Consider the following 8,995-nt stretch of genomic DNA (forward strand, 5'->3'; position numbering starts at 1 on the left):
TCGGTCAAAACAGTTTAATGCGGCAATGATGTCACGAAAACATGTGATTGGAATCCTAATGCAAGTAATGCTGGCTAACGATTTGAAAAAGCATTTACCTCAAGTACACCGAATGCGGCTCTACAATTAATGTCAGTTTCTGCTTTATCAGAGTATAAATGATGTGGTGGAGCCCAAAACGGAATTTTATTTTCAATGTTTTCGTATCACTATCAGCCGATGTTTTGGAAATACCTTCTCCCCTGTCACGTCTGAAGTATTTTAAGAGCGAGGGGGGGCCACGGTGACTTTGTGCCTTTCGCCGGCCAAACGGACGTCGCGTAGCGCAAAAGCAATCTCAGTATTGATGGTTTGTGTTTTAATAAAAATCAATGGTGCTTGCCTTGTGTCAGTCGGGGTCAACGCTCCAATTCAATTTCCTCTCGGGATGGAGCCGCACGGCCAGGGGTTCGGCAGGTCTGCGTGTTTGCGTGCGCGCGTGATGTACAGTATGTCACGCTGTATGTCCTGGGGTCACGTCCCGGCGCAGCTGCTCTCTGGCCATCTGTTACAGCCTAACCTTGAATTTATAGTCTATCCTGCCCTCCAAATATGTTAAATATCTGAAGACAGTAAGCTCAACCACTTTCACTCATCAAGACTTTGAAGGCCAGGTTGAAGGTTGACTCCAGGTTTAATAACAAGGGAAAAGGTGAAACTGGGAGAATACAAACCACATTGTATAATCAGTCATACGAACTAAATGAATTAAATCAATATGAAATCTCAATCACGCTTCTATCCTATCGTCTAACATCACAGAAAACTATCATTTCAGAACTCAAAAGATCTATTTCGATCCATAATAACTTAAACAAAGATACATACCAACGATGCCTTGTATAACACAAACTGTAGGTAGTAGTTTTGCCGAACCGCAGGAGAGAATGGAACAAGCAGCGTTCTCTTTAAACACTGTGCTGAAACCTGCGCTTACTTCCTGATTCTAGTCATGTGACCTACCCTCGCTTAACACTGATCACAGACTACAAAGACATGACACTCCCCGTCTGGCATTTTGCCACAACCTTAAAGGTCCATTATACAGTTCTTACTGTTTCTTATCAGGGGCAAGAAGGAAGACCGTCTCGGAGATGGGACGCTGGTACAGTTTTGCCCTGCCCGTCTTGGAGACCTTGACCTCGACTTTACGTACCATGCCATCGTTGCTGGGTAGACCTGAGTTATCAGTACCAGAGGCCACTCGTTTCTCACGAGCTGATTGTCTTTGAGAAGGACAATGCTCCCAGGCTGGATGTCTGGGGTGGGAGCCTGCCACTTCTGTCGCTGCTTGAAGTGATTGCTTCTTCCATCTATCCCAGAACGTTTGGGCCAGATGTTGGACTTGGCGCCACTGGGACTTGTGGAGGTCTTTGATCTAGTCACCGACTGGGGCTGAAGGTACACTCACCTTCTGGGTGAGGAGGGTTGCTGGAGTAAGAATGAAAGGATCGTCCGGGTCAGTAGACACTGGAATCAGAGGTCTGGCGTTGATGATCACAGCCACCTCCGCCCTCAGTGTGGAGAGTGCTTCGTGGCTGAGTCTCGGAATTCCAAGCTGGAGGAACATTGAGTCCAGGATCTTTCGTGCTACTCCAATCATCCTCTCCCACGAACCGCCCATGTGAGAGGCGTGTGGAACGTTGAACTTCCATGCACATCCTTGGTCCAGGAGGAACTTCTCGACCGAAGCGTTGTCGACGTTCGAGGGGATCTTCAACTCCTTACAAGCGCCGACAAAGTTGGTTCCTCGATCGGAACGGATGAGCTTCACAGGGCACCTGACGGCAAGGAAACGCCGGAGGGCGTTTATGAAGCTGGAGGTGTCTAAGGACTCAATAACTTCGATGTGGACAGCTCGTACACTCATGCACATAAATAACACTGCCCACCGCTTACTGTGAGCGAGGCCACCTCTTGTACGGCGTGATGATACGGTCCATGGTCCGAACACTTCGATGCCCACGTTCGTGAATGGAGGTTCGGTAGAGAGGCGGTCTGCCGGAAGGTCGGCTATCTCCTGTGTTTGGGGGGTGCCACGCAGTTTGCGACATGTGACACACCCGTGGATCAGGCTGCTAAAATGGGAGCAACAGCAATGTCTAAATGTTTTATATTAATTTTATATTAATTTATACAAACATAGTTGCTCCATCAGAGCACAGACACGGCACACACAGCTTGGTAACTTTTCCATTACACATAAGGCAGAGCTCATGAACGTCATGACACATTGATACAAAACATTCAGTAGATAAAAAGACATTCTTATGAGGATATGTTTTTCCTTCTTTTCCCCTCCCCTTCCGTATTCCTGCTTGCGGACAGTATAAAACCTTCTGATCTGGAGTCTCTGACGTTGTTCTCATCTGCTGAAGTGCACTTGTACTGACTACCGTGAAGCAACCCAAGATCTTGCAAATAAAGAACCAACTATTACTCCACATCTTTGTTTTCTTTGCTCAACGACGGACATCTTGAACAAAACGCAACAGTGCTCACACGCCTTTTGCCGCCATTTATCCAGAAACCGGCGGCCCGCACAGCGCCCTCAGTGAACAGTCGTCCCGATGTTTGGACTTCTTAAGGTGGTGTCGAACCAAGAGCGTTGCTGTGTGATGTTTGCCAGGTATGATGAGAGGGGTTTTCTCCTCTTGCTGGAGTTGCGCTTCTCTGACACGACGTCCGACCCTCAGCAGACCATCAGCGTCGATGAAGGAATCTAAGGTTTTGAGAGGGCTGTCTTTAGAAAGTTTCTCCTTCTTTCGCAGACAGGCGTACTCGTGCGGGTAGATCTCCTCTTGAACTGCCCGGATGATGGTTCTTTTAGACTGAGAGAGTTCGTCGATTGAGATTGTTGCGTGGCAGTGATGCCAACCTTTGCAGCCACTGGCTTCGGTTGTAGAATTCTTCTGGAAACAACGAGCAACATGGGTTAGGCGAGCTATGGTGTGGGTCAACGATGTCCAACTTGAAAACTTGGAGAAGCGCTGAGACCTGAGTTGTTTGCTCGACATGGTTGTGCTCATAGTCGACACTAGGGGACGGATGTCTGGATCTGATGAAGGATTCACCAGCTCGAAGGAGTCTTCTTCAGGCTGGACCTTAAGGGGCTGCTTCAGGAACGCAGGTCCAGACAGCCAGCTGGAGTCTGAGAGACGTGCAGCAGTAACAGACCTCGTGGCGATGTCTGCAGGATTCAGTTCTACAGACACATGCTGCCACTGCTCTTCGTCCTCCTTCAGAGGAGGGGCCACTTCTGCATGTTTGTTCCGAAAGACCTACTCCATGAAGGTGAGGAAATGCTGTTTCATCGCTGGTTTGCTTTCCATGACGTTCAGGAACGAGAGGTCGTCAATGGAGGGAGCCACCTTATTATCATCCTTTGTTTGTTGAAACACTGTAGAACCCAGCTGGTTGGTTTCTCCATTGCAGGTAAGTTTCTCTGTCGACTGTAGCTTAGGATGATCGGTGCCTTGGAATTGACTGTACCTCTCTGTCACCTGAAGGACGTTCGGGCAGGGTTTGAAGATGGAGGGGCGTTTCTGCTCTGTAGTCCTGGTATACAGGGCGTTTATGGTGTCAGGCTTGTGAACCCCTCCCAAACACACATTTCCGACGATCAACCATCCAAGGTTGAGTTTCTGGGGGAATGGAGCATCTCTTGGACCATTCACCTGATTGCGGACTTTATGGGCCATGATGATGTCACGCCCAAGGAGAAGCATTATGGGGGCGCTCTGTTCAAGTTCTGGGATGAGATGAGCGATTGCTTTCAGGTGAGGGTGGTTGGATGCAGTATTCGGAGTTGGTATCTCAGATCTGTTGTTTGGGATGTCGTTGCATTCTACAAGACTTGGTAGGAGAAGCCTAACTTCGCCGTCCATGGATTCGATTTGGTAGCTCGGAGCTCTTCTCCCCATGGTTTCTGTCACTCCAGAGCATGTGCGGGGAGAGTATGGAGAAGGGGGCCCTTGAACATTGAAGGTGTCGAAGAACTCGGAACGAGCCAAGGATCTGTTGCTGTGTTCATCGATGATTGCGTAGACCTTTGTCGCTTTCTCACGATGATTGACAGGGTAGGTCCTGACAAGGCAGATTTTAGAGCATGATCTGTTGCTCTGATCGCCACCGCAGACATCGGTGCAATTGCTTGTGACCTCCGAAGGAGCTGTCGGGGGTAGCTCCCCGCCATGCTCTGTAGTGGGGGTTGGCTCCTTGGTCTGCGATACTGGTCCAGGGTGAAGTACAGAGTTATGTTTCCCACTCCCGCATTCAATACATGTGGCTGTATACTTGCAGTCCAGAGCCATGTGTTTAGTACATGTGCAACATTTAAAGCAGATTCTGTGCTCTTTCAGGAACGCTCTTCTCTCCTCTATGGATTTCTCCCGGAAAGTCTGACATTTCCTTAACAGGTGGGGCTTTTTGTGAATAGGGCACTGGCAATCGGAGCTCTCGGCTCCAGCGCTGCGCTCCGCAGCACCAACATCCGTCTTGTGGACTGAGATCTCCCTTTGTCTGTGCATTTTCTTGTTCTTGCTTGGTTCAGGAATGTCAGTTTGGCTAATGGCCTTGAAGCTGGGGTCATTCATGATTTTAGCCTGATGGAAGATGAAGTCCACGAAAATTCCGAAGGGGGGGAATGAAACTCCATAACGTTGTTTGTAAGTGAATCCGTTAGTCCGCCACTTCTCTTGCAGGCTAAAGGGCTGCCTTTGAACCAAGGGACTTATTCTTCTGGCTGTGTCTAGGTACTGAAGGCCTGGAAGGGTTCCGTCTGCCTTGGCTGCTCTTAATTCCATCAAGAGGTCACTGAGCTCATGGAGCTTTGCACAGTCTTTGTTGGTGATTTTTGGGAAATTGTTGATGCGTTGGAAGAGAGCTTCTTCGACTATTTCAGGGGCTCCGTAGCATGCGTCCAGTCTGTCCCATGTCATCTGGAGTCCTTGTTGGGGGTGATTGGCACTGACATCCCTGATACGCTTTGCATGCTCTCCCGACTCTTTCCCGAGCCACCTGACCAGTAGATCCATCTCCTCACTGGGAGTGGGATTGAGTCCTCTCACTGCGTTTTGAAAGGACAGTTGCCAAGATTGCAGGCTTGTCGTTGAATTGAGTCATACTTGTAGTGACCACCTCGCGACGAGCGAAATATCTGACAACGTCGTTGATACCTGACTGGTCGTGCTGGTTGCTTTGGGGTGTGTAGTCGGACACGGTAGGACGTGATTGACCCCGGTATCTGGGTGTAGCTGTATATGTGCCCTGATGGCCTTGTGTATCTCTTGGAATGAGAGATGTGATAGGGGAATATTGTTGTGGCCAATGAGCTGGTAGTCTGTTTGCTGGTGTATAGGTGAGGTTGGCATCGGCCGGACCATTCTCTGATATGGGCCGTGGAGCTGTAATAGAGTTACCTGGCACGGTATTTGCACGTAGATATGAATCAACACCTTGCGGAGGAAGATAAGGTGCTGATGCAGACTCTACGTGTAGCCATCTTGCCTCGTCATGAGAGTGTAGATGTGGTGCTATTGTTGGCTCTGTCCAGGCTCGTCTTGAGAAAATGGTTGTGATGCCAAGGTTAGCCGAGTACGTAGCTGAACAGGCTCATCCTGGGAGAGTACATGTGGCGGCGCTGGGGGCTCTATGCATAGCTGGTTAGTGTCATCCTTAGTGAGAAGGTGCGGAGGCGGGTTGGATAATACGTTTAGCGGGTCAGTTTCTGTAAGAGCGTATTCTTCCAGCGCAGTGGTTCAAAGTCCCAGAGACACCAGTATATGTATAAATCGGTTTTAGTTAGCTTACGGGTTTATAAATATAAATTGACGATCGAAACAACGAAAAGGAAGCAGTTGCTCTGAAAAATTTAACTTAAATTTGCTGCGCAGACGAGTTTGACTGCACCGAGCCGCCTCCTTCTAGACTGGGGAAGAAGCCAGAAGTGACGTTTCAAGTTGTTTGCATTTAGCTTCAGTGAATGTAAACAAAAGTATGTCGAAGCGTGGAGGCAAAAGGTGTATCGCTATGGGATGCAGTAACACCAACGAAGCAGGTGTATCGCTATTTTTGTTTCCAAAAGACGAGGGTTTGAGGAAACAATGGACCAAACAGGTACAAAGGACGCGGAAAGACTGGTCTGGTCCTACAGATTATAGTGTTCTGTGCAGTGCACATTTCCAGGAAACCTGCTTTGAACCTGGACCCCTTATGAGGATCAGACTTGGCATAAGTACACGGTGCAAGCTAATGCTCAAAAAGGATTCTGTCCCAGCAATTTTTTCAAGACCAATGACCGTGACCTTGCCTATCCATGTTGACAATGCTTCTGCTGGTAGCCCTAGCCAGACTAGTGGCCATAGTTCCACCCCAACCAGGGCTACAACGCCAGTCACAGACCAAGAGCGGACTCCATTTGGGAAGCCTAGAGGTGCTTTTGTCAAACGAGAGAGGAAAAGGGTAAGTTTAATTTTAATTTAAGTCAGGCCACTGTACCAAGAATAATACTAGTAAATAAATAAATATTTTGCAGACATCACTCTGATGAGTAAATAATTAATAAATGAATATTATGAATTTTTTAAACATCCTTCTCAGTTCCCAGAGTTGGGAATTTAGACTGGATATGGTCCTTGGAGACAGGATTTTAATAGACAGAAATTCCCAGAAATTGCTTCAAATTTTCTAATCCCCCCCTTATAATAATGATAATTATAATAATAATACAGTATTTATAATGCACCTTTATCAGTGAAATCTTTCAAAGGCGCAGTGTTAAAGATATGATTTGAGAGCTTTGCCTTTGTTGAATTTTTTGCGATTTTGGTTTGTTTTAATTTTTAATGGATAGCGGTAGCGGTTTGACATGTCTGCACAACCCACCTGCCTACCTCCATCCCACCCCCAGCCGGGCTGCTATAAAACCATTTATGAGACCTAGGTACCTAATAATACCCACATAAGTACAACATTTTGTACTACAAGGGTAAAATAAATCACTTATTGCAAATGGGGAATTTTACCCTTGGAAAAATACCTTCTCCAGCCCAAAATATTATAAAAAAATAACTGTCTTGTAAAGGCTCATTCCAACAAGAATAAATGTATAAAATCAATGAAGCACATGTAATTGAAATATGTTGCATTCTGTTTAAGATTATTGCTGCCATGGAGGCTGACATGCTGTCTCAGGAGGCTGACATGGTGTCTCAGGAGGACCAGGATAGTCCTGTCATAGCTGTGGAATCTCCCCAAACGCTAAGCCAGGTATGGAATTTCTAATGTTTGTAGACGGCCTATGTCTTGAGGGATATTGGCTACGGCACCTCCGTTTGCATTGCCATCGGCATTTCCATCTTCCTCGCCTGACGAGGACTCCTGTGCCAGAATTTCTTCCTCCTCGTACGGTTCAAACCTGTATGGTTCAATACCCCTGTTGTTTTCTGGGGCATCGCTGTCAGTTGAACTGCTAAATTCATCGTATTCTGCGTCAAAAGAGGTTTCTGAATCGGATAAAATGATGCTAATATTGCCGCTAGAAATAGAAACGGAGCTGTCCCTATCATCCGCCATGTTGTTTGGGTTTGTTGAGATCCGGATGCACAATTTGTGACGTCACAGTAATGGCGCCACCAGTGTGGCTGCGTGCGGAACTCGATCGATAAACTGGCATTTCATTTTAGCTTTATTCTTAGTAATCGGTGTCCATTTTTAATTTCCAATGCGGCAAATGTGTTCTCTATATATATTCTATCAAATTCCGTTGTAATTGAAGAAAAAAATATGTCTCTGGGACTTTAATGGTCCTTGGACTGCTGAGCGATATATTCTCTGGTCCGTTCCAGTGGGTTAAAGGGATTCTCATCAAGTTGAATCTTCCTGCTACCTCGCTCACTACCGTTGACGCTAGCTGCTGCTTCTAGAGCCTCTGCTTTGGCCTCAATCGCAGCCACAATTTTCTCTAGTGATAGCTTCATCATGCGTGCCTCTAATGGTGCCTTTTCCATTTTCAGAATCATTTCTTTATCTGCGAAGGAAAGGAGTACTTTCGCTGCCTCGGCTTCGGCACTGGCCATGGCAGCAGCATTGCCAGAGGACGTTTTTGTAGAACATGATTTGTAAGATTTAGACTTCAGTGACTGTCCTTTTTGTCCATCCATAGTCTGACTTTGGCGTTTAACTTTGTTACCTTCTGCGATGAAGACGTTGTTTCACTACCCTGGCCTCCAAATATGTTGAATATCCGAAGACTGTAAGCTCAACCACTTTCACTCATCAAGACTCTGAAGGCCAGGTTAAAGGTTGACTCCAGGTTTAATAACAAGGCAAAGGGTGAAACTGGGAGAATACAAACCACATTGTATAATCAGTCATACGAACTAAATGAATTAAATCAATATGAAATCTCAATCATGCTTCTATCCTATCGTCTAACATCACAGAAAATTATCATTTCAGAACTCAAAAGATCTATTTCGATCCATAATAACTTAAACAAAGATACATACCAACGATGCCTTGTATAACACAAAATGTAGGTAGTAGTTTTGCCGAACTACAGGAGAGAATAGAAAAGTAGCGTTCTCTTTAAACACTGTGCTGAAACCTGCGCTTACTTCCTGATTCTAGTCACGTGACCTACTCTATCTTAACACTGATCACAGACTACAAAAACATGAAAAACATGACACGGTCACTGAACGCTACATTTGGATCACCTTTACTGTCCGAATGGGCAAAATTTCAGTGGCCAACATGAGCAGGTACTTTAAAAAAAATATATAGGACATTCCGTTTGGTGGTGTCCAATTTTGTTTGTTGTCCGCCCGCGACAGCTTGTGATGGCTCTGGCATAATTGACAGTTCACAGTTCTGCGCTTTTTTTGTCTACATAAATATTTTTAGCCCGTATTACCATTCACAAATCCATTAGTGATTTGCCCCTTCCAAACGG

The 8,995-nt window shown here is 46.3% G+C and overlaps 1 protein-coding gene across 3 annotated transcripts; it reads right to left on the minus strand.

Moving 5' to 3' along the window:
- Positions 1-8,666, minus strand: LOC148381985 (uncharacterized). Of its 3 annotated transcripts, XM_088361776.1 has the most exons (4): positions 8,550-8,666; positions 2,542-8,379; positions 1,932-2,117; positions 1-1,820 (listed from the first exon to the last, which is right to left on the minus strand). In XM_088361776.1, the coding sequence occupies exons 2-4, from the start codon at positions 2,556-2,558 to the stop codon at positions 1,418-1,420; spliced, it is 606 nt and encodes a 201-aa protein (XP_088217902.1). In that variant the 5' UTR covers positions 2,559-8,379; positions 8,550-8,666; the 3' UTR covers positions 1-1,417. The 3 variants fall into 3 exon arrangements, 1 of the variants encoding a protein (XP_088217902.1); XR_015854371.1 differs by having other exon boundaries at positions 1-2,117; XR_015854370.1 differs by lacking the exons at positions 1-1,820; positions 1,932-2,117 and having other exon boundaries at positions 2,147-2,951; positions 3,037-8,379.
- Between the last annotated feature and the right edge of the window lie 329 nt (positions 8,667-8,995).

The sequence above is a fragment of the Syngnathus floridae genome, chromosome 19 (genome assembly GCF_059516105.1).
Source record: "Syngnathus floridae isolate MCC-2025c chromosome 19, RoL_Sflo_1.0, whole genome shotgun sequence".
Lineage (NCBI taxonomy): Eukaryota > Metazoa > Chordata > Actinopteri > Syngnathiformes > Syngnathidae > Syngnathus > Syngnathus floridae.